This window comes from Emys orbicularis, chromosome 9 (assembly GCF_028017835.1).
Source record: "Emys orbicularis isolate rEmyOrb1 chromosome 9, rEmyOrb1.hap1, whole genome shotgun sequence".
Lineage (NCBI taxonomy): Eukaryota > Metazoa > Chordata > Testudines > Emydidae > Emys > Emys orbicularis.
The window spans coordinates 54,458,464-54,483,947 of record NC_088691.1 but is presented as its reverse complement, the minus strand read 5'-3'; the positions used below and the strand labels follow the sequence as shown (position 1 = coordinate 54,483,947).

At 49.6% G+C, this 25,484-nt stretch overlaps 1 protein-coding gene across 1 annotated transcript in view; it reads left to right on the top strand.

Moving 5' to 3' along the window:
* Positions 1-25,484, top strand: part of TSPEAR (thrombospondin type laminin G domain and EAR repeats) — an 81,293-nt gene that overhangs the window by 11,032 nt on the left and 44,777 nt on the right. Inside the window, exons 2-6 of the mRNA XM_065411247.1 lie at positions 3,540-3,760; positions 4,031-4,269; positions 6,261-6,351; positions 15,249-15,405; positions 19,144-19,275. Coding sequence (XP_065267319.1) covers positions 3,540-3,760; positions 4,031-4,269; positions 6,261-6,351; positions 15,249-15,405; positions 19,144-19,275 — 840 coding nt within the window. The remainder of the gene's footprint in view (positions 1-3,539; positions 3,761-4,030; positions 4,270-6,260; positions 6,352-15,248; positions 15,406-19,143; positions 19,276-25,484) is intronic.

Below are 25,484 nucleotides of genomic sequence, written 5' to 3'. Positions count from 1 at the left end.
TGTGGCCAGGCTGATGTCTGCACTTCCCAGCTGTACCCAATCAAAGGCTGTCTGCTCGCTGAGTTTTTCAGTGGGGGGATACCCTGAGGCCACGTGTGCGTTGCTTTCTTCTCTGAGTAGATGTCAGTTCTTTAACAACGATGTCCTATGGCCGGGTGGGTGGGTGGATGCATAATTAGGGATGAGCCAAAAAACCTGGAACCTCCAAAGCAAGCTGTTTCAAATTCCAGGGCCATCTGGATTCTGAGCCGCAGATCCAAACCTGCCCCTACGACTTCGGTCTCAGTTCAGATGCAGAAACGTTCAGAGCCCTTTGTGGGATTCTGGGTCTCTGAATCTTCATGAGAGCGGCACAGCTCCCAGGACTTCCCCCTTTTGACTGAATTCCTGTGGGAATGGCTCCCGAGGCTTTCATGACCTTGATTCTGCACCCAAACCCCAATGCTGCTTGAGCCTCCAGCCTGAATTGTAGCGTAAATCCAGACCTGAACTTCCCCAGATGCAGATGCAGGCTCTGGTTAAGGGTGATTTCTAGCCTAAAACTATATCGGGATCCGCACCCCCATCGCCTCTGCCCATCTCTCTGCCTGCCAGACACGCAGTGGGTGAGGTAGTGCTGTACAAAGCATTTACCAGCAGGAGTTTGGGCTGGCGCAGTCCTCCCCAAGGTGTTCTGTGCTTCCAGGAGTCTTTAGAAAGCTGTGTCCCAGGGGGCATGTAAAGCCAGGCACCTCAGTACCATACGTGGAAGACTGTGTTATACTAGGTGTGTGTTGCCCCCTAGTGGCAGCGAAGATATGAGACCCATTGAAGGGAGATGGCTTTTGGCTTGCGAGACAGTGACCAGTAGTTTTGGAAGAGAAGGGCCAGGATTCTAGATCTGGTTCCCCGATACCCCAAGGCATGCTTGATTGGCTAAGTCATTGATTGGTCTAGTCATTGGGCATGTTGTCTGCAGCACACAGATTCAATGCAACGCCACTGAGCAATCCCTAAAGTAGCCGTTATAATGCCAGAATTGCAAGGGCCAATCTCCTGGGCCATAGCAGGGCTGGCAATCAAGTGCTATGTCTCAGAGGGAAGCTGGCCTGATGGGTTGAGAGCTACTGGCTCTTTAACCTGTCCCTGGCACAGGACTGAGCAGCGACTGCCCTGCAATTCAGAGCAGGGTCATTGTTTCCCTGGGGTGGGAAGGGGAAGGAAATGCCCTCTCCCCTGAAGGATGGGAGTAGGGGGCTGAAGAAGGAAAGAAATGTTTTTTAAGCAGTTGTCTGAAGCATCTCACAGGTTTGGGCTGTTGGAGTGAGTCCCGTGGAAGATGGGCAGAGTGCAGGGGCAGTGCTCAAAGGCGCATGACAAATACAGTTTGTCAGCTGTCCATGTACGTGGATATCACCAATCAGAGGTGGAGCTGAGCCTGACTTTCCCTCTTGGGGATTCTGAATGGTGTGGGCAGCATTAGTTTACGGCCAGGGATCCATGGGAAAGACATGCTAGATCAGAGCTTCCCTGGCCACTCTGATGCAGGTCCCACAGTGGAGGGAAGGGAGAAGCCACTTTCCATCAACACCCCTCCCCATGATGGACTCTTTTCATCAGGGCATCTGTGCCAGCAGAGACTGAAGTGGATCATGGGCTGATCCTTGGCCCCAGTGCGTAGGGGGGAGATAATTATCTGAAATGTATTAGCAGTGATTTTTCTATCCCTCCAAGCACAGCTGAACTCCGGGTTCCAAGCCGGGATGGCTTTACAGGCAGAGGGATACAGATATTGTTTCCCATGCAGAGTGAACTGGCGCCGCTTCATTGACCAGTCCCATGAGTTAAAAAGCATTCTTAATCCTTTGTGGTGAGGTAGGAAACTCGCCCCACCAATGTATTTTTTTGAGGGGAGGGGTTATCTCCTAAGTATCAGGGATAGCCATGGCTGGAGATGGGACACTAGCAGGGTGGGCCAGGGCTCTGAGATGGCACTGGGCATTCTCTCTCTGAGAATGGGTCTTGCTCACATGCTCAGGGTCTAACTGATTGCCATGTGGGGTCGAGAAGGAATTTTCCCCCAGGTCAGATTGGCAGTGACCTCGGGGGGTTTCACTTTCCTTTGCAGTGTGTGGGTGCGGGTCACTTGTCAGGATTATCTGGATATCTCTCACTGAATCATTCCTGCCAGTGCAAGGGTCTCAGGCATTGGTGCACCCAGTCTCTCTGTTCTGTGCCTGTGGCACACAATAGTTTAGTCTCCTTTGGACTGTAATCTTTTGGGCTAATTCAGGTTGTTGGGCTTAGTGTGCGGGTGGCTGAACCGTGCCCAAAGTGTGGGGGCCCCTCTCAGAATCTGGGAGCAGCAGCTTTGGTAAGACGGTGCTGGAAGTGTCCCCCGGAGCCCCCAGCTCAATTGAAACTCTATTTTTTTTTGGCCAGGTCTGCAATCCCTTGTGCCCTCTCCCCACTTCAAGCACTGTGGCTGGGTGGCAATGGGGGCTTGTGCTTTACAGGTCAGATTATGATCTACTGGCCCCTTCCGGCCTTGAACTCTGTGATCTCTGCAGAATACAGGGCATCAAACAAATCCCTGTCCAGGGCTGTAGAAGTGAGTGGGTGTCACCGCTCATAAGGAATCCAGCCATCTCAAACCAGTGATGCTACAGCGCTGACACCATGCAGCAGCGTGGGGTGTGCGTGAGCCATCTGCGCGTGTCGTGATGAGTGCTTGGCCCGGGTCCTTTCTGAGCCCCCGCAATGTGGGAGGCACGTCCCAAAAGCAACCACAGGCACATCTGCCCAGAGGAGCGCACAGCCTACATCCAAAATGACACAGCAAATTGAGCGTTGAAGTAGACCAGGGGGAGGGGAAGCAGGTGGGTGGAGCTGACTGGTCAGTCCGGGGCATGGCTCTGGTATGGCATGTGCACATGGCATGGCAGCTGTGCTATTGGGGGGTTTGTATGTTACCTCCCCTCCCCCCGCATCTGATCCATCACCCCCCCGCCCATTTGTTGGTGATTCCAGCTGGGTGGTTTTAGTTACTTATTTAGCTGAATCGATCTTCTGGTCACAAAAAGCATTTTTCAGGGCTCCCAAACTATTTGTGAATTTGGGCCAAATTCAACAAATGGTTTTTGGCTGAGGGAAAAAAATGAACTTTCTTTTTGAAAAAGTTGACACGTTTCACTTTGGTCATTTAGAAACAGCTTGTTTGGCCTTTTCATTTGAAACAGGTATTTTGAATTCAAATTTGGTCAATTAAAACCCTCCCCCCCACCCCCACACACAAAGGGTGAAAAACACCTGAAAACAGCCAATTTGAAATGAAAAACTCAAAAATCATTTTGAATCAACCCAAAGTATTTCAGTTGATTCAAAATGAATTTTTATTAGAATTAAAAAAAAAAAGGTTTTGAATTAACCAGTTTTTGTTTCTGGTTCGGTACCCAAATGGAAAAATCCATTATTAGCTCAGTCCTACTGATGATCTTCATGCCATTGGCAAGGGTGGTGAGCAACCTTAGTGACATGGCTCTGTGATTTCTCTGGCACAGACCTGCGCCCCCTGGATATTCTCTCGGAAGTGGTTCCGACTAGTGGTGTGAGAAGTGGGATTCGGATGCTCCAAGTGCAGGGGGCACGTGGGTTTCAGTTCTCTGCATCAGCACGCCATGCCCTGAGCTTCCCGGCTTCCCAGATTTTCCTCTACTGTGACCTCTTCCCAGAGGAATTCTCCATCATCATCACCCTGAGGGTCCTCAGCGTCCCACCAAAGGTAAACACCAACCATGCCATGGAGAAGGGCCTGCACCAGGGCCCCGGGTGTGGATGCCCCTCCCCTTTGGTGAATGGTTAGGACCCAAGCCCATATCCAGACCAGAGTTGCACTCCAGTGTCTCAACCACAAGCTCATCCTTCCTACTGGTGAGCTCCCAGTTCTCCAGTGCAATCAATGAGAAAAAAGGTTTGAATGTATAGTCGTCCATGGACAGCCTCCACGCCCCAAATGCTGACCTCAGAACTAACCCTTTCCCTGCTCTTTCAGAAAAACGAGTACATCTTCACTGTGATGAAGGAGGAGAGCAACACGGTGCTGGTTGGGCTCAGGTACTCGCTGAACAAACTCCACTTCCTCTTCTGGAGCAGAGAGCTCTCCAATGGCTGGCAGACCCAGGTCACCTTCCAAGGCATCTCCTTAACTGACAACCAGTGGCACACGCTTGTCTTGGCCGTGTCTGGGCAATTCTTCTCCCTGACTGTGGACTGCAGTATCCCCATTGACGTGTATGTATAGTAAGTGCAATTCAGGGGGACCTCCTGGGTGTAGGGCTGGCTGGGGGGAGGTGAAAGCTTTTCAGATGTGTGTGCTCTGCAGGCTTTGCTGTTGCTCTGTCTACTCCTGCCAGCTCACCCTGGCACACGTAACAAAGCAGAGAACCTGGATGCTTCCCAATGCTGCACAAAGGACAGAACTCTATGTCCTGTCCCTGGCCCGCAGGCAGGGAGTCCTGGAAAGCAGCGTCTTGCTCCAGCTCTCGCCAGCCTGGCATTCTCAGAGGATACCCAGCAATGTCAGTAATTTTTTGGAGGACTCAGCTCTCTTTCCCAAGTTTGGAGCCAGGCTGCTTGGTACTGGGGGTGACCTGCCTGCCCCAAGAGGAGTTCCACAAAGGTCTCCTCAGGGGCGGGAGCACTGAGACAATCCAGGTTCATGGTCTCCCCTTTTCTGTGCCATTCTGCCATGGAGTTACAAAGAACAGAGCTGGCTGGAGTCCCATCATGCCAGGCTAGAGGCTGTCAGTCACCCTGGACAGGTGCCATGAGGTGGGCAGGGCAGCAGGAGGGTGCACTGGGGCAGCATTGGCAGGGTAAGCTGGGTGGGGGTGGAGGAGATGTTTTGGGAATGGGGAGGTAGGGAATGGAGAAAGGAAGGTGTCTCCTTGCTTTCATCTCATTCCCCCACAATGCTCCACTTCTCTGTTGTTGTTTGTCTTGTCTGTGTTTCAGGCCCAAGGATCTGGTGCTCTGAGCTGTGTTGGGGCTGGCTGGAAAAATGTCACCAAAAAGCCAGTTAAAAACAGGGTTTCATTGAAAAATGACTTTTTTTTTTTTACCTGAAATGCCTGTTTCCAAGGAGTTTTTGGGGAAAAAAATCTAAATGTTCATTTGGAAATAGTGGGGAAAGTTCCCCCCTCCGAAAAAAGGGAGGGGGAGTAAAAGTGTGGGAAAGGGGGGAGCCCTCCCAAAACTGAAATATTTTTGGAATAAAAATGAATTTTTTATAATAAAATGAAAAATTTCCATTTTCATTTTGCAATTTTTCATATTAAAATGAAAACCCGAAATCAAGTGAAACATTGGACAAAACACAAACTGTTCATTTTCTTTCCAATATTTTTGCAACCCCTACAAAATGTGTATTGCCCAGCTCCAGAGTTTGTTCAGTGCCCAGGGCAAGATGGATCAGCTGGGGAGAAGGGCCTTTGGGTGCTATTGCAGTATAAATGCTACATAATAATCACCAAACTGGCTGCATGCAGTCCATAGGCTGCTTGGCTCTGCTGGCTGGTGACTTTAGTGTGAGAAGGGTCCACCATTGGCTCCCCCTTTGAGGAGGAGCATTACTGGGTGGGGGAGGGGCTCACCTGTAGCTTGGCTGGCTCAGGAGGAAGGTACTGAGCCCAGGGGTGGAAGGTCTGGGGGAGCGGGTGCCTTCCCTGGAGGGAAGGGGATAATCTGGGGCATCCGCAGTGTTACAAATGGGGAGGGAGGATTTGGTAAGCAGATATGAAGGGGAGCAGAAACAGTCTCAGCTTAAGTAATCTCGCTGAAGACCTGTGTAGAGGACTTGTCATCTGAAAAGCCGCCGGATGTTCTGTCCAGGTCAGAGTCAACGCAGCCTGTGAGACCTGGTTCTTCCCTAAAATCCAAAGGCAGCATGTTTGTAACCGAGAAAAGGAACGACTTTAGTGCCCATCACAGAATTACCTTGTGGAACTCTCTGCCACATGAAATCATCATCATCTTTTAGTAGGAGTCCAAATATGAATAGCCATCCTAGCCACTGTCTGAGGCAGGATCCCAGGCTAGATGAGCATTGGTCTGAACTAGTCTGGCAATGCCTGTGTTTCCATTTGTCTTCCTAGCACTTGAGCACTGTAATTACACGAATCTCCTTAGGCCAGGCAGGCCCAGGGTTGGTCTCTCCAGTCACCGGTGGATGCCATGAAGTTAGCTGCTCTGTGCTCATGTGCCTCTTATTGTAATCCCTCCAGGGTGGTGGATACACCCTTCCCCACGTCCTTGGCCGTGAAGGGATCCAGGTTTTATGTTGGGAGCAGGAGGAGAAGGAAAGGGCTATTCACGGTAAGTGTCACTCGTGGCGTGGGATTGGCTCCATGTGCTCTGAGAACACGATTATCAGACATAGGGCGGGCTCTGGCTCACCTGGGCTCCAGCGAGATAAGTTAGCAGTGGCAGTGCAGGGTTGCCCCCGTCTCTGGGCCAGAAGCATCATGGGTTTGAGACACACTCTCCTCTCAGGAAGACTGGCCCCAGGTAGCACAGAGTGCCGGGCTGTCCTTTGGGAAAGATGGCTGCACATTTCTAAGCCGAGCTCCCAAAGGCGGGGGGAGGGGACCCCGGTTTAAAACTCCTCCATCTGAAAAAGGCTTAGGAGCTCCCTGGTATGCTGGCCTCTATTGTCTCCTTCCCTTAAACAGCATCTAATGGCCAAGGCAGTTCCTGAGCACATATTGGCTCCCAGCCACATTGGCCTCCGGTCACTGTCCTGATAGTATCTACACTGGGTTTCATTCCAGCTCTTTATTCACAAGCCCAGGCATCCGTCCAGTAACCACAGCCCCCGCCTGCACAATACACTGTAAAGAGATGCCGGGATCACTGCACAGCGGCCAGTCCTGGGAAACCCTTTAGTTCTTTGCAGAGTTCTTTGGATTCCCCTGAGGGTGCAAGGCCTTATCACAAATTCTCTGGATGGCTGTGCTAATGTGAGCAAACCTTGTAGGATTGGAGCCAGGACGGACAGTGCTGATCTGCACTGTCGTGGCTTCTCCATTCACCATTGTGGCAGTTACAGAATTTTGATAGAGATTCACATGGCTGCATCTGTTCCCTGCTGATTTATGGCTGCAAACGCGAGCACATTTCTGAGCCGAGACCGTGTGCTTCTTCCCATGCAGTCTTTGCCCCTTGTACGGAATTCAGATGGGAGGCAGCATGACCAATGTCGCAGAACAAACCTGGAAAATCTGGGGTCACTTCTTAATAGGGTAGACCCCGGTCCTGCAACTGATAGCATGCGGGCAGACTGCTGTGCCAGTGTGGAGTTCCAATGGTACCATTATGAGCATTGGGCACATGGATTTACCCATGTGGTTCTTTCTGCAAGACTGGGGTATTGCTCCTTTTAGCTATTTTTGGATGGTGCACTCAGCTTCTCCCTTAAAGACAATGGCAGATACCAGATTACCCTTATTTTTGGAACAGCAAGGCCAACAAAAATTCAAGCATGATTCAGTTGCCTGTTACTTTGTTTCACAGCAGGTTACGGTTGCTGAATGAAAACAGAGTATGTCACCGATCACGTTAGTTACCAAATGCAAGCACTTAAGATCAAGTGTCTAGACAGTATTTGGTCCTGCCATGCGGGCAGGGGACTGGACTCGATGACCTCTCGAGGTCCCTTCCAGTCCTAGAATCTATGAATCTATGAATCTATGAATGAAGTGACTAGATAGGGGAATCTATCTGTATCTACCTTTTGTCTCTCATCTTGTACTTAGGTTGGAAGCTCTTTGGGGCAGGGACTGACTTTTTATTCTGTGTTTATACAGCACCCAATACAATGGAGCACTGATGCATGTTTATTACTTACATGGTTTGCACCAAGAGGCCCCGAGTAGGAATGGGGCCTTTGAGTGTTACCACAATATAAATCTCTAACAATAATACCAATAATTATAATAATAAACCTTCCACTGCCCATGTGATCAACAACCACATTATTCTTATAGAATATCAGACCAATTTCATCACAAGAGAACAGCTTTCACTCTGGCCAATGGTTTGGTGGGGTTTTGTTGTCTCTGTTTTGGTCTCTAAATAATTTTCATTTAAAAGGTGTTGGCAAACAGGGAAGTAAAGTCCATTAAATGTATTTATTAACTGGCCACCAAATTTTGTTTTGTCAAAGTACTTACAATTTCTTTGAGAATAATGTTTTCTACGTAGTTTAATAGGCGAAGGGTATAATCGTCTTGATTGATAGTGAAATGACAGGTGCATTGGTCTTATACTGGAGACTGATCCATGTGTCTGATGTAGCTTTTGTTTCTTTTTTTCAAAAGGGTTTTGTGTTTTGGGGTTGAGTAAATGATGGGTGCGTAAGAACGTTGTTGCTTTTTAAAGAACGTTTCCTTGCTTGGACTAGTAGCAAAGCAGGAGGAGAGAAGTCCCAAGCGCATCTCACTTGGCAGGCAGGAGCAGGGAAAGCAGGTTAGCTGGCTCTGCAGCAACTCACCCAGTCCTGTGCGTGTTTGGGCGCTGCTGCATCTGTGCTCAAAACACAGAGAGCAACGAATCCTCACGTCAAATGATAAGGACTCTCCTGGAGTTTGGGGGATTCAGGGGGCCGGTCACTGTTGTGGGGGTAAAGGTTGTGCCCATCCTGATCACCACAGAGGAGGGCCCTCCTGGGTACCACCCCCCATTCCTGCCCAACAGCTGCAGCTATTGACCACCCTGTCTTAGACTGCACCGCCCATGAATGTTCCCAGCTAACTGAGAACCACAGAGGAAAGCGCTCCCCTATAGAGCTGGGGAAACACTGTGCATGGGCATTGCCATCCTGATGCCCTCTCCCATTGCCAGGGGAGAGAGTCAGCATGGAACATGCCCCTGAGCAGGGGGTGGGGTTGAGTGTAGGTACCAATCCCCTGCTTGACTTTGACTGGCTCTCTGCTGCACCAAAGCATGCCCAGGACATGGCACAATAGCATCAGATTAAAGGGATTTAAAAATCTAATTGATCTTTCCCCATTTATGCTGTTTGTTCAGTCTTTACATTTCTCTCAGCTTGGGTTGTGAAGAGCAGCTAGTCAGTTTCACCCTGGGGCTTTCCGGCACAGGTCGTGTTTAAGTTACAAACCCCTTTGTGACAAGTTTAAACCCAAACATATGCAATGGTGCCAGTTCTCGTGATTTTGTTGCTAGTCTTGTGATAGTTGCTGTTCATCAGTCTGGGACAGTTCCTCAGATTTGCCACCTAAAAAGAATGGCTCAAGTGTGGGAATCTCCCTCACATCCTCTGCAGTGAAGACTGTAGTGGAGCAGCTGCCCCAATCCTGCAGAACAGGGGGTTAAAAGCAGCCAAGCTAGGCTGATTGGGGAAGCAGCCACAGCTGTGGCCAGCTCAATTAGGGCCCAGCTGGCCCTGATAAGAGGGCTGGGGGCCAGGAGCTGAGGAGTCTCTCTCTAGCTTTGGAGAGAGATGGACCTAGCTGCCTGGGAGCTCTGGGTACCATGGACAGAGCAGTGCTGGGGAAGGAGGCTGAGCTAGGGAGCACAGGCCTGGTGACCTCCCAGGCTGCGACCTGACAGGAAGGCCTAGAGAGGTACTGGGCTGCAGGGAAAGGCAGCAGGTCCAAACCCCCCTTGTCAGTGATGAGTGGTTTATAGACTGCAGTCTGCCCCAGTGAGTGGGGGCTAGATGATAACTGGCAGTAGCCACTGAGGCAAGGTGGGGATAGAGGGTTCCCCTGGGAGGGGAGACCCTGAGCATGGGGGTACTGCTGGGGCAGAACCCCGAGGTCCGGGAGGACATGGGGCCAGTGGCAGGCGACACTCCATCCAGCAGAGGGTGCTCTGAAGTTGAGCTAATTCCCTGGATGACCAGCAGGAGGCGCTGTGCCAGTGAGTCGTCACTTCGCTACAAGACCCATACAAAGAATTCATTTAGCTTCTCCACCACACATAACTCCAGCATAACTGACAGCCTCAACCACTGAGAGCATCCAGGCTGGTATAAGGGGATGGGCTGCAGGGCCAGATTCAGGTGCATTGGCAGAGCTGTGCAGAGAAATGATCCAATGTGCCTGGGGTTGCTATATGAGCATCTAATCAGCTGGGGGAAAACCTCATTTTCATTCCAGCCCCCATGCAGTTTATTCAGCTGTGAAAGCCTAGGAGTGTGTGGGAGCTCTTTGTACATACGAGTGTCAGAGCCAAGTGTGGCGGGACGGATTCAGTCTAGCAGCTGGGCACTACATGCATGGCCTAGACTACTGGGGAGGGGGGTTATTTCACAGTGTTAAAAACTGCAACACTTCTGCTCTCAGCTTCACCCTCTCTCAGGAACTTGACGGTGAGCTCCTTGGGAGAGCAGAGCAAATAATTCACAACAAATGCATCCAGATTTAGTGTCTCTGCTGCTTGGTGAATATCTGTGAGCCCTGGTGATTTCCCTTGAATGTATTAGTTATCCACATTTATTCAGTCAATGTTGTATTGAATTAATTTTTTACCTTCTGAATTGATTGAGAGCAGGTCTCTCTGAGAATTTCAGTACTCACCACCTGTTAAAATCTGAGCTGTGGTAGCCAGAAAGTCACATGGTATTGTGGCTGGATGAGATTGCAAGGACCTCCAAATACTTGTGTGTGGGGGGGGGAATTTAAAGTTAGTTTCCCACAAACACTCATGTGTTTGATTTTGAAATTGGGTTTCTCTGAACATTGATGTGAGTAAATCTCAATCAGTTGAGTGTTTGCGGAAAGCAAGCGCATAGGGCAGCAAATGTGGCCAAAGAGAGTTCATTTAAATGTGGGAGCGAATATTGTTGGAAAATTAGTTATCATATCATAGAATCGTAGGACTGGACGAGACTTCAAGTCTAGTCCCCTGCACTCATGGCAGAACTAAGTATTATCTCTAGACCATCCCTGAGAGGTGTTTGTCTAACCTGCTCTTAAAAATCTCCAATGATGGAGATTCCACAACCTCCCTAGGCAATTTGTTCCAGTGCTTAACCACCCTGACAGTTAGGAGATGCAATATCTCACAGCCCTATTCTAGAGGCAGCTATGCAGCCAGGCGAGTTGTTAAAACATTAGGCAGTAATTTGTTTCCCCGTCTCTCATCTCTTGTTGCTAGTTAGATAAATGGGTTGTCCTGAAACCAGCCTCATCCTTCACTGAAACAGCAACAACAAATACAACACTGTCCACACCCAGTGATCTATCCCGGGAGACCTTCCCTTCCCCAGGCCCATGTCCACAGGCTACAAATATGAAATGAAGCGTGCTTGCGACATAATGGATAACTTGAAAGCAAGAGAATGGCCTGCAGCCACCCCTGTGATCACAGGGTCAGAACCATCAGCCAGAGTCCACTGAGTTGCCACTACTGGCTGCACAGGTGGAGAACTTTGTGAGCGACTCTTGCAAAGGAGATTGTGGAAGGGGCTCAGATGTGGAGCATGCCGTGGAGGAAAAGGATTGCTAATGGAGTCATTTCTTGCTGCTCTAGAACACACAATCCAGCAACCGAGAGTCACCCCGTTGGGTGCCATTGCTGAGTCACCTGCAGGACATGCCAAGTTCTTTCCTCTGGATGGGCTGTCAGAGCTCCAGGAAATAGGCCCCTCCAGAAAATGAGGGTGTTGGTGCGGGGGAGGGGAGGCTGAGGGTGTTGCGGGAAGGTAAGATTTGGGGGGTTGGTGAGTGGGGACAGGGAGGATTTGGGGGTTTGAGGAAGGGACAATTTGGGGGGTTGGTTGGGGAGGGGAGTATTTGGGGGAGGTTTGGGGGGTTGGTAGGAGGGGGACGAGAGGCTGAGGGGGCTGGGGAAGGGGGAGGATGAAGGGGTGTGTGGGGTTGGTAGGAGAGGATGAGGGGGCTGGGGAAGAGGGAGAAAGGAGGATAAGGGGTTTGGGGCGGAGGAGAGGCTGGCAGTTTGGGAGGACTGAGGGGGGAAACTTGGGTATGAGGGGACTTTAGTTGTATTGGTGAGGCTGCAGGAGGGGTGAAGGGGCCTCGCTGTGCTGGGCCCTCTGCTTGTGCAAGGCTCTGGCAGCACTTCGGGGCCTGCTTCCCCCCATCTTTGCTGACAGAGTCATGATCCCGAGGACAGAGGCCATTCAGGAGCTGGGTTGGGCTCGGAGTGCTGCTAGGCAGCTCCCAGGAGGAAGGCCTTGTAGAGGTCTGAGCGCCATCCCCACACCGGGGCTCTGCCCCAAGCTCACCTCGAGGGTGACATGGTTTAAGAGCAGCCCTTGAAGGGCAGGGCAGTGGCTTGGCCTGGGCGTCCCTGTGGGGATGAATGCCAGCCTTTTGCCCCACACAGGAGACCAGGCCCTGAGGTCAGGTGCAGGAGTGAGCGGGGCAGATGGTTGGGGCTAAACTGGGAATGGGCAGAGCATTGACTCCACTTCCCCTTTTCTGGCCAGTGCAGAGAGTCGGTGTAACGATGCTGGTTCTGGAGGGACCCAACTGAGAGTGCCAATTCAGGACAAATTGCTTTAAACAGGGCAGTTACAGCCCCAGGCTGGGGTTTTTCCACCTCTAAGGCAAACCAAACCAGCCAGACAAAGAGGACTTTGGTCTCCCCCACTGGCTAACCACAAGTCACACAAGCAATTCCCTTAGACACTCCAGTTTCCCAGTATCACCACCAGTGCCACTCATTATGGGGACAAATGGTTATGAAAACCAACACCCCAGTAAAAGAAAAAAGGTTCTCTTGATCCCAAAGGACCAAGCCCCAGACCCAGGTCAATATACAAATCAGATCTTATCCACAAATCACGCTGTTGCCAATCCTTTAGAATCTAAAATCTAAAGGTTTATTCATAAAAGGAAAAAGATATAGATGAGAGCTAGAATTGGTTAAATGGAATCAATTACATACAGTAATGGCAAAGTTCTTGGTTCAGGCTTGTAGCAGTGATAGAATAAACTGCAGGTTCAAAATCAAGTCTCTGGAGTACATCCCAGCTGGGATGGGTCATCAGTCCTTTGTGTAGCGCTTCGGTTTGTAGCAAAGTTCCTCCAGAGGTATGAAGCAGGATTGAAGACAAGATGGAGATGAGACATCAGCCTTTTATAGTCTTTTCCAGGTGTAAGAACACCTCTTTGTTCTTACTGTGGAAAATTACAGCAAAATGGAGTCTGCAGTCACACAGGCAAGTCCCTGCATACTTTGCTGAGTTACAAGACGTATCTGCCTTCTCTCAATGGGTCAATTGTATAGCTGATGGTCCTTAATGGGCCATCCAGCAGGCTAGGCAGAGCTAACACCAACTTGTCTGGGATGTCACCCAGAAGCATAGCAGACGGTATAGAGCCAATATTCATAACTTCAACTACAAAATTGATACACACATATAGACAGCATAATCATAACCAGCAAACCATAACCTTGTCTTAAACACCTCATTTCACCCCCTTTATACAAGATTTGGTGCCACTACAGGACCTTGGTTGCAACCATGTTCTATATGGTCCCAGTTCAAATCAATAACGTGACAGTCGGGGAAGCAATTTGTTGTTGAGACATGCCAGCAGTAAATTACCATCCCCTGTGAGCAAAGGGAGGGACCTGAGCTCATATGGTGGTGCAGCAAGGAAATAATCCTTCTTCCACATGCCATGGTCAGGCCTGTATTTCAAGCTGCTTTTACTTTGCCAAGCCGTTGGCATAAACACCAGGTTAACCCGTGTGTTTTCTGAGAGAAGTGGGCACGGTGAATGTCCAGAGTGACCTAGACAAATTGGAGGATTGGGCCAAAAGAAATCTGATGAGGTTCAACAAGGACAAGTGCAGAGTCCTGCACTTAGGAAGGAAGAATCCCATGCACTGCTACAGACTAGGGACCGAATGGCTAGGCAGTAGTTCTGCAGAAAAGGACTGGAGATTAAGTGGACAAGAAGCTTGATATGAGTCAGCAGTGTGCCTTCATTGCCAAGAAGGCCAATGGCATATTGGGCTGTATTAGTAGGAGCATTGCCAGCAGATTGAGGGAAGTGATTATTCCCCTCTATTCGGCACTGGTGAGGCCACACCTGGAGTATTGCATCCAGTTTTGGTCCCCCCACTACAGAATGGATGTGGACAAATTGGAGAGAGTCCAGTGGAGGGCAATGGAAATGATTAGGGGGCTGGGGCACGTGATTTATGAGGAGAGGCTGAGGGAACTGGGGTTATTTAATCTGCAGAAGAGAAGAGTGAGGGGGGATTTGATAGCGACCTTCAACAACCTGAAGGGGGGTTCTATAGGGGATGGAGCTAGGCTGTTCTCAGTGGTGGTAGATGACAGCACAAGGAGTAATGGTCTCAAGTTGCAGTGGGGGAGGTCTAGTCTGGATATTAGGAAACACTATTTCACTAGGAGGGTGATGAAGCACTGGAATGGGTTACCTAGGGAGGTCGTGGAATCTCCATCCTTAGAGGTTTCTAAGGCCCGGCTTGACAAAGCCCTGGCTGAGATGATTTAGTTGGGGTTGATCCTTCTTTGAGCAGGGGATTGGACTAGATGACCTCCTGAGTTCTCTTCCAACCCTAATATTCTATGATTCTATGAAACTCATAAGTTAGGAGAGTTTGAAAATACCACTAGACGTGTAGGTGTGTTTTGAAAATACCACTAGATGGCTATGTTCATCTTTAGGTCCCTAAACACCTTTGAAAAATCTGCCCCTACTTCCCTGACCCAAAGCAACTCCCATTGATTTCAATGGGCTGTGGATCCAGCTCTGAGCATGGGAAATGTAAAATGACCCAACATTTCTTTTCATTTTTCCAGACTTGCACGACACATAGAAAGTGACTCAGGCAGTTTGTTAAAATGTCAAAAGTTTTTAAGGAAATATCTTAGAGGTGTGAAAAAATATTGACTGTCCGGTATCTATGGGACTGATGTGGTTTTTGAAGTGTCAGTGATTTTGTAAAGGCAAGGGGACAGTTGCCTGTGGTCATTCTTGGTGCCTAATTTGGCAGCGAGGTCTTTTTAAAGCTAATTGTCCTATTATTGACATTAATGTGATGATGGCTCTAGAACTGCTGTGGATGGACTTCTTGGAAAGCTAAGATGGTGTCATTAAACTCTGACCCTTGTTCATGAATCACACCCACTCGGACTGCAGGAGTTTAAGGGAAATTCAAACCACAGACCATCACCTGTCATTCGCCATGACCTGCAGTCTTGATGGATTTGATCTCCCTAGTTTTTCTTCCTCTCTTTTCAGGGCTTGTTAAGACAACTAGTCCTGTTGCCAGGATCTGATGCTACCTCAAGGATGTGCACTAACATGAACTTTAAGCTAGCAGTGCTCTCCATCCCCCCAGTACTGCAGGATCTCCCAGTGAAACCAGCGAGCAATGAGGTGCTGAAATACCCTTACGGTCAGTAACATGCAACAGATATAGTTCATGAGGTGCTTCACCATCGTGCATTAGCAGAACATTAGAGCAGAAGCTTATTGCTGCTTTCTAACCACTTGTAGCCTGATGCTAGTCTGATGGGAAAGCCAACCACGGTGAGCAGACTGCATAGCAAAAAGGCAAGAGTTGCAAAGCGTTTCACATCTCAGGGGAAGGAATTTTTGTCTTCCATTGATTTTATCCTATTGCTTTTCTTGGAAACTTGCAGAATCAGTCATGGAACAGAGCAATCTTGAGGGTATTTCCTATCATGTACCTGTGCCAAGCTTGGAAGGAATAGCTGTAGCTCATCTCCTTTCCCAGAACAACACTTACATTATCTTGCATATTGCTGTTAACTATTTCCCTAAGCAATTTCCTGTCAGTACAGTATAGGAAGTATCTTATCTCAAAACAGTAGCATATTTAGAAGAAGGATAGTACAGTGACTAAGGTGAGGGGCCTGGGCAGCAGAAGATCCAGGTTCTTGTTCTGCTACGAGCTTCCTGGATGACTTTAGGGCGGGTATCTTTCTGAAAAGTAAATGGCATGTTGATCAAAGGTTTTGAGAGAGACAAGGCTTAAAAACGAAGGTTTTTTCCCCTTCTGAAGGTTTTGTTTGGCTTGTCATAACTCCAAAATGGCTTGGCCCAGAAATTAGGGTTACCATATTTCAACACTGAAAAAAGAGGACACTCCACGGGGGCCCTGGCCCTGCCCCAACTCCGCCCCTTCCCCACCCCAGCCCTGCCCCCATTCCAACCCCTTCCCCAAAGTCCCTGCCCCAACTCTACTCCCTCCTCTGAGTACCCCGCATTCCCCCTCCTCCCTCCCGCTCTGATCTTGGTTGGGGGTTGCTAAGTGCTTCCCTGCTCCCCACTCGCCCTGCAGCTTCTGCACCCCCCTTGCCCTGCAGCCTCTGTGACCCCTGCTCCCCACTCGCCCTGCAGCCCCTGCACCCCCCGCCCCTGCAGCCTCTGTGACCCCCGCCTGCCCTGCCCCTGCGCCCCCCTGCCCCTGCAGCCTCTATGCCCCTGCCTGCCCTGCTCCTCCTCGCCCTGCAGCCTCTGTGCCCCCCGCCTGCCCTGCTCCCCCGCTCCCCCGGCAGCCTCTGCCTGACGGGGGCTTCGGACGCTCAGCGGCGACCGGGGCGGCGCAGGTCCCTGCAGCCCTGGCACACACCGCACTCCCCGCCCCACGCCGCAGCCTCCTTCCTGCCGCCGCCGAGCATGTTCCCTGGCCTGTCTGTCCCCGCTGGAAACAGCTCCCGTGGTGCTGGGTTCCGAGTCGCGCGGGGCGACGGGGCCGCAGGAAGGGTCCCCCAGTGGCCGGGGGGTCCCCGCCCGCGAGGGAAGCCCGAGCCGCTGGCTGGGCCCGGCCTCCCCGTGGTCCTGCGAGCTCGGCTGGGGCGCGCGGTCCGCCCGGCCTGCGGGGGCAGCAGCGGCCCCTCCGCCGCCTTCTGTGGCTGCGCCCCCCCTCTCCTCCGGCCCGAGCTCGCTACAATGTAGCCGAGGCAGCTGGGCTGCGCTGCGGATCCGGCGGGTCGTGCTGGGGCTGGGCGGACCCTGGCTTATGCCTCGCTATTTTCCCGGACATGTTCGGCATTTTGAAAATTCCCCCCGGACGGGGATTTGAGGACCAAAAAGCCGGACATGTCCGGGGAAATCCGGACGTATGGTAACCCTACCAGAAATGACTGATTTGGTCTAATCTATTGGTCTGGGTAAGAGTTGATACTAATGAATAGTCTTAGGATGGGGCATATGGAGAGGGGGCCCAGCGGGATGATGCAGGGAGGAGAGTTGGCCCATACAGCAGTCCAGAGACCCACTCCTGAAATAAATCCACCATTCAGTCTTCATTAGACTTAGCGTGAAGAGCTCATTAAATAGCATGGAGACAGTTCAGGCCATTCATATCCATTGTGTCGAGCTGTCTGCAGGCTCAGGCAGACAGCACTATTGTGTTTTGCATTCTGTTCCTGTGTGGAAGGTGTTTGTCGGTCCCATAATAGCTACCACCGTAATTTTTTTTTTTAAACATGAAAGCTTAGGCTAGCGTCCAGTTCTGGCAAGGGGTGGATTGGGTGGCAAATTCTGCAGAGCCCTGTCAATAAGGAAGCGGGTTTTATCCCTTGGAAATAGCAAGAGAAGCTGCGTTTCTGAGTCTGATCTTTGTGGTACATGTCAGTTTGCAAAGGCCACTTCTGAGAATGGCTAGGGAGCAAACACTGCCCTCAGAATCATAGATCAGCTAGTGAGAGCTGTCCTGGGGATATAATGCCTGTAATGCACAGTAATATTCTCATTAGAGCACTGCTGTGTGGAGCTCTGTGGAAACAGGTCTGGGCTGGTCTCTCTTGCTCAGAAAAGAGCCCAGCGTTACTCCCAATGCAGTTAATCTAAGCACTGCTGTGGTTCTATTTCCCCTCCAGGCTATTTACTATCATTCTAAGCATAGCGCAGCATCTTCCAGGGCTTGTAGCATGCGGAAGGATGGTGGGGTCTGGGCTCTTTGTGTCCCCGAAGGGAATAGAGCAGGGAGCTCACTCTGGAATTCTGGGATGAATCCATTAGTAAGTCTCCATGCCCGATTCTCCTCTGGCTCACGCCAGTGTGATTCCTTGGATGTCAGTGAGTTACCCCTGATTTGCACCGGTGTAAGAGCAAGGAGAATCAGGCCCGAGTTTCGGGAGTCGCTGGAGAGCAAAGGAGAGCCGGGCACTGAGAGCAGGGGGATCTGAGAGCGCTCTGTGGCCTGCAGCGGGTGATGTGAGCCAGAAGGGGGGGGGGAGAGAGAGAGAGCAGTTCCGCCCGACCAGCATGAGACATACACGCACAAGCCCTGATCAGTCAAGCATGCTAAAAATAGAGACTAGCCATGGTGGCACAAGCAGTGTGACAGGTTAGCGCCTTGAGTGCATACATGCCCTAGACCATAGGCACATACTCAGGGTAGCTAGCTCTTCCTGCTGATCCCACTGTCGTGGCTACCCTCTACTTTTAGTGCTCCATCTCAGCTAGCATGGGTATGTCCCCTACAGCTGGGGATCACGCCCCCAGCTCCAAGTGTAGACATCCCCTAGGACTGACTTGGATAGGCTGCTTGTCCCTGTAACAGAATAACAGATACCGGGGGAGAGCTCGGAGCAGAGGGAGAAAATTAAAAAAAGAAACGCTTTTTCCACTTTAAAAACATATGGAAATGAGGCCATGCATAGTAATCGATATGCAAATTAAGCTCTTGCACATTTGTATGATATCTCCAAATTTCTGGACCTTGGGCCTTAACAGATATGGAATAGATTAGGCCCTTGGAGCTCTGCAGCATATCTGCTGAGTCTGGCTTTGTCTTGGAACAGTGCCCTTGCTATTGCTCCTGCAAAGTGGACGTGTGGTCTCTTTCTCGTGAGTGAAGGCCCCATTCAGCACAACACTAATGCACATGCTTGACGTTAAGCACAGCCGTACTCTAATTGACATGAGTGGACTACGCTGATGTACTTAAAGTTAAGTGTGTGCTTAGGCGCTTTGCGGGGTGTGGGCCCTAAGCCATGTAACCTATTGTGATCCGTAGGAGTCTCTATCCAATTCAGGCCACCCTACGCTATACGCTCAGGCAGGGCAGCGTGCAGTGGGTCTCCATTTTTAATGGTCCGATTTAATCTTTCATTGTATCGAGGGCATTAAAGGGACCTGTTTGCTCTTGTTTTGTGTTCAGAGGCTGACATGAAAGTGACTCTGGGATCCCGACCTCCCTGCACGAAGAATGAAAAGGCCCACTTCTGGTTTAACGCTTCTTGGAAAGGGCTCTATCTATGTGATGGGAGTGCCTGGGTCGCCATGCTAGAAGGTAAGGGATCTGTGACTGGTGGACAGCTCTGCCGTTATGGCTCACTTTGTTGCTCCTAGTGGTAGAGATTTAGATTGCGAGCTCTATGGAGCTCAGACTCAGTCTTCTCATCTGGGAGCACCTGTGACTGGTCTGACAGCCCCCTGGACACACCTTATGGAATTAAGATAAATGTTATTGAATTAAGTTTAATACCTTGGGGTGTATTGTATTAAAAATGCAAGTGTGGATGTGTTATTGTGGAGCTTCTACAGGAGACTGACTAGTGCAATCTCTGGGATGGATTAGGAACTTCCAAGGACTTTTTGGGGACCAGAAGTGTGAAGTGGAGCTCCTAGGAAATACGTGAGGTGAGGACATTGCAACCCCCCACCTACACATTCAGTCTTTGAAGCTTCGCCCTGAGGGGGGCACCTGTTGTCTGTTGATCACCTGTTACATGTGGGCAGTTCAGAGACACAATCTGGATTCTCCAGGGACTGACAGACACAGAAAGGGCTTCACAGAAAGATGACTCTGGGCCTTCTCCCTGATCCAGCAAATGGACAGGACCTCTGGGCGACAGAGGGCCCCAATCTTTAGGGTTGGAAGGATTTGACCATCTGATGCCCCATAAGACTGGGTGCTGGTTCTGAGCTGAGGCTTCTGACCATAGCAGAGACCACTTTGTGGGGTGTGGAAGAACTTCTCCTGCCATGGTGGAGTTGGGGTGACCTCTGGTAAGCTTGTCTGCATGCACGTAGGTTCTCTTATTGTTTTTAATATGTTTTCTCTGGAGTGCTTTTACCCAAAGAATAAACGTGCTTGCTTAGGAAGAGCTGTGTGGTAGCTTAATTGTGATCAGCAAACACTATTAGTCCCTGGAGAGAAAGCAAGCAGGTGTGCTTAGACAGATTGTCTTTTCCTGGGAATAACACGGTGATTGCTGGGAACTGTTCAGCCTGAAGACACCCTGTTCAGGAAGAAAAGAGACACAGGTCTCCACCCAAGAGAGGTGATGGCTGGAGAGCTGGGGGCCCTTCCTGTACCACTGAGGGGAAACACAGGTGCAGTTGCCCTGAACCGTGACAGCACCTAGCATATATTTGGTGTTATATGAATAATAATGATTAACAAAAGGTGTAAGTATGGCAAGATGAGGTGTTTTCTCTCTTTGTCTCTTGTGCAAGGTTGTTCTTTGCTAGGGGGTGTGTGAGATCTCAGCAGAGGTACAGAAAGATCTTTTCACTGCTCTTCTGCCCTCATTTTTCATTGTATGTGTGATGGGTTCGGTCACAGAGACTCCCCTCGAGACTGTCATTCTATGAGCTGGGATACCACTGAGAACAACCCTCCTGCCAGAACAGGCACCCCTCTACTCCTGTCTTGCTGAGTTAGACACTCCAGCACAGACCCAGAGATTGGACCATGGCTCTCTGCAGTTCACTGAAACTGAGATTCACTCAGCCCAGGAGCTTCTCAGTTAACAGGGACTTTCCCAGCAGCCAGTGTTCAGCCTTTCTGGGAGCCAGTACCCCAGATAAATCTGTTTTACTCTGTATAAAGCTTATACAGGGTAAATTCATAAATTGTCTGCCCTCTAGAACACTGATAGAGAGAGATGCACAGCTGTTTGCTCCCCCAGGTATTAATCACTTACTCTGGGTTTATTAATAAACAAGTGATTTTATTAAGTATAAAATGTAGGATTTAAACTGTTTCAAGTAATAACAGACAGAACAAAGTAAGTCACCAAGTAAAATAAAGCAAAAACATGCAAGTCTAAGCCTAATACATTAAGAAACTGATTACAGGTAATATCTCACCCTCAGAGATGTTCCAACAAGCTTCTTTCACAGACTAGACTCCTTCCTAGTCTGGGCCCAATCCTTTCCCCTGGTACAGTCCTTGTTAGTTCCAGCAGACATCTCAGGTGGTAAGCAGGGATTTTTTTTATAGCTTTGGCACAAGGTGGGAATCTTTTGTCTGTGCTTGTCTCCACCCTCGCCTCATCAATGGAAAAGTACAATGATTAAGATGGATTCCGGTATCATGTGACATGGTCACATGCCAGTGTATGACCCCTAGTCTCCATTCTTCCTGGGTTGGCCCACACGTACACAGGAAAGCTTGCAGGTAAATAAACCACTTACAACCAATTGTCCTAGTCAATGGGAGCCATCAAGATTCTAAACCACCATTAATAGCCCACACTTTGCATAATTACAATAGGACCTCGGAGTTATACTTCATATTTCTAGCTTCAGATACAAGAATGTTACATGCATACAAATAAGAGGAATATAGTCAGTAGGTTATAACCTTTGTTATGATACCTTACAAGAGACCTTTTGCATAAAGCATATTCCAGTTACATCATATTCACTCTCATAAGCATATTTCCATAAAACATATAGAGTGCAACGTCACAGTATGGATGTAGGTCCATCCTCTGGCCCTGCTCTATGACTCTGGTCCATCTCTAGATTGTCTGGATCTCCTGAAAGGAATAGCTAGTGAATTATCCCATTGCACCACCCAGCCTCTTTCCCCACTTATACAGACCTTTATTGGTGTTAGGCGATACCCCTCAAGCGTCTGCTCATTGGGTTGTTTTCTTCTCCTATTGCCATTCTGGATGGTGCTAATAATCCACCAATCTGTGGGTTACTCCTTTTTTGTTCTGATTAGAGCTGGTCAGAATTTTTCCATCCAAATGTCGGTTTTTTTGGACAGAAAATGCAGTTTCAACTCCTGGGTGAAATTTTTCAGTTTTTCCTGATGGAAAATTAAAACAGATTATTTTGTTTCAGGATGGTTCAATGCAAACTGAAATATTTTGATTTGCTGAACTCAAATGTTTCTTTCAAGTCAGTTCAACGTTACAGTTCATCTCCCTATGGTGGCACACTGGTTCATGGGAGTTGTAGTTTGGATGCCTGATGTCCCCATTCTTCCCTATTCTCCAGGTCCCTGGCTGGACTACATCTCCCATGATGCAACATGGTCTCCTCTTTGATTTAGTGCTTGTCTTCACTGCAGTTAACTCATGTTCTAACTTGAGTGTTGCCCCGAGTCCCATCTACAAACAAAACCTCTTTACTCAAGTCTGATGGTGATTTTAACTTCAGTTGTCTAGCCTGTCAGGAGGTAGAGACTAAAGCTTGAGTTAGCTGCTAACATGACCACTCTGTAGTATGGATACAGGCTAGTGCCACTCAAGTGCTGCTAGTCCTCCAGAGCCTTCGCACGATTTCCCCTGTTTGCCCAAAAAGGACAGACAAGTTCTCCACAATTTACTGGGAAAACATTCATACAGTAACTGACCTTAGTGCAGTGCAAAGAACCACAGGATGGGACCCCAGAAGTTTTAGCACCATACACAAGTGAGTGCAGCACCAATGTGGACACAGAAGCTAGCGTGTCATTTCATAGCATAGCTACTCTCACTCAAGCTAAGCTAACTCAAGAGGAGTAACTCAAGTGTAGATCATTTGAGTTAACTCTGCAGTGAAGACTGATCCTGAGCAGCATGGTGCATCATGGGAGTCACATGACTGCAGATATAGTCACAAGACATTTTGAAATTTCTGAATCAAAATTCTTCTGAACTTTTCATTCTGCAAAAAAGAAAAAGTTGAAATTGTGTCATTTCCCCCAGAATGGAAATTCAGATTTTTCACTCCGCTCTATGCCTGAATCTTCCCTTTAGAAGTCTATAGTCACTCAGTTTGAGGTTTGGAATTAGAAACTAGTTATGAGATAAAAACCAGTACAGCTCTGTGGATGAGCTGCTAAGAAAGCTTTATACAAGTAGGAAACTGTCTGGAGTATTGAACCATTCAGCTTTAAACTTTTTCATAATTTTTAAACCAATTTCAAACTTGGTTTGTTTTGTAGATTGCATAGAGACTTAAAAATCAAGCCAAGTTTTAAGAAGTTATGCACTGTTATTTATTGTAAGTCAAGTCCGATCAGAAATTCCAGTTTGTATTCTATTATATTTTATATTAATTGGTAAATAATATCTAATGATAAAAAGAGGGATCATGTTTTATGGCATAAACACAAGTTGTCAGAACTAAGGATGGGCTTTTATTTTTACTCTGTACTTCCTGACTTCTGATTTCTCAACCTTAATGTTGCATCAGCACTAGTCTTTGTTGGCTTTTGGTTTTCAAAAGAAATAAAATGATATGACAACCGGAATATTAAAAGACCAAAGGTCAGGCTTTCACACCTATTTAGCATCTGGTTGAAAACTGCTTGACACTAGGAAAATTCATCTCTAGAACTGCATTGCATAGGGCACCAGACTAGGGTTCAGAGCGCCTGGTTTCTATTCCCAGCTCTGTTATGAAATGGCTTTGGGGAAGTCATTTCAATTCTGTGTACCCATCTGTAAAATGGACTTGGATTTGACCCCATCACTGCAGCATAAAAGCACCTCTCAATATTTAGAAATGGCAGCAACATTTATCTACTTCCTGCCTTCCACTCCTGCAGGAGAACTAGCTCGACTAGCTGTGTGTGAGTGGGTGGGTTGTGTGTGAGGAACTTACTGAGTGAAGGCAAGTTCAATCATTGTAATGAGACTCACCTGCCTTTATAATGCACATTGAGATCTAGGATTGAACAATGCTATGTATTAAGTATTAAATGGTTCTATTATGAAAGAGGTCTTACATATAGCTGGGGTCTGCACAGTTAAGAGCTTTAAAGAGCAAGTGAAAAATAATGCTTGCAAAATGCTATGTACAAAGTATTATTAAAGAGGGTCAGTTATAGGGGTGGGACTGGAACTTCAGCTGCAGACTCAAAACCTCTCTGTGCTCTCCTTTAAGCCGCGTGATTTCAATGAAGTCTTGTGGTTGGGGAGAAAGCAGCTTTTAATATTCCTGGCATGCATAGATGCTAAGTTTTCTTTTTTCCCCCTGGAGGTGCTCCCCCACGCCCTGCCCCAAAGCCCCACCCCCGCTCTGCCTCTTCCCACCCCTGCTCTGCCTCCTCCCCAAGGCTCCGCCCTCTCTGTCTCTTCCTGGCCCGCTCTGACCCCTTCCCCAAGGCCCCACCTGCTTGCTGCTCTTCACACACACACCCCAAGCGCGTCCTCCAGCTGCTGAACAGCTGTGGCTGGTGGGTGCTGAGCACCCACAATTTTTTTCTGAGTGTGCTCCAGCCTATAGTCCAGGGGTTCTCACAACAAATTTTTTGTTGGCCTCAGAGTGCAACCACCAACTCTCACTGGTGGCCGCACTGACACTTTTTTCCTAAATACTTAATTAACTTTAAGAAAAACAATTAAATATGCACAGATTTACATCCAAATCATTGTCATTTATAGTTGTAGGGTTTTTTGGCAGAGTCAATAACAGAAATAATGCTGCATCCCCCTCAGGGCCAGCTCTAGGTTTTTGCTGCCCCAAGCAAAAAAAATTTTTGGTTGCCCCCCACCCCAGCCCTGGGCTCTCACCCCCCCCACACACCAGTGCCCTCCCCCACCCGCACCTCCGCCGCCCCAGCCCTGGGCTCTCTCGTCTCCCTTCCTCCACCCGCACCCCCTGCAACCCCATCCCTGGGCTCTCCCCCCACCCCACCCCACCTGCACCCCCTGCTGCCCCAGCCCTGGGCTCCCCCACACCAGTGCTGACTCCGTCCGCTCCCCCCTCACCTCCAGCCCTTCCGGTGTTGGCAAGGTCGGGGTAAGCAGTGGAGCTCCCGCCTCCAGGACTGGCCAGGACCCGGGAGGGCAGAGCCGGGGGACCGCCCCGGCAAGGGGCTGAGGAGCCAGGGCAGGGCAGCCCCAGAGGGAGCGGAGCCCCGGAGAGCGGGATGTGGGCCCTGCATGGCAGCGCTCCGCCCTCTATGGCCCCACTGCTTCTGCTTCTGCTTCTGGCCGCCCTGCTGCAGTTCCTGGGCGGCTCGGGCCGCTTCGCCCAGCCCCGGCTGCGGCGCTGGGGGGCGGCCGCCCTGCGGCACCTGCAGGCGGCTCTATGTGCCCCGCGGGGCAGCCCCCAGCCCGAGTGTCCCCCGCTCGGAGCCTGCCTGGCCCAGCCACAAGGTGCAAGCGCTGCTCCCCCACGGCGCGAACTGCAGCGGCCCCAGGGCGCCTCCCGCACACGAGACGGTGCTGCTGCCAGGGCCGGCTCTCGGCTTTTGCCGCCCAAAGCAAAAAAAAAAAAAGATGCCCGGAATACCGCCCCTGAAAATGTGCCGCCCCAAGCACGTGC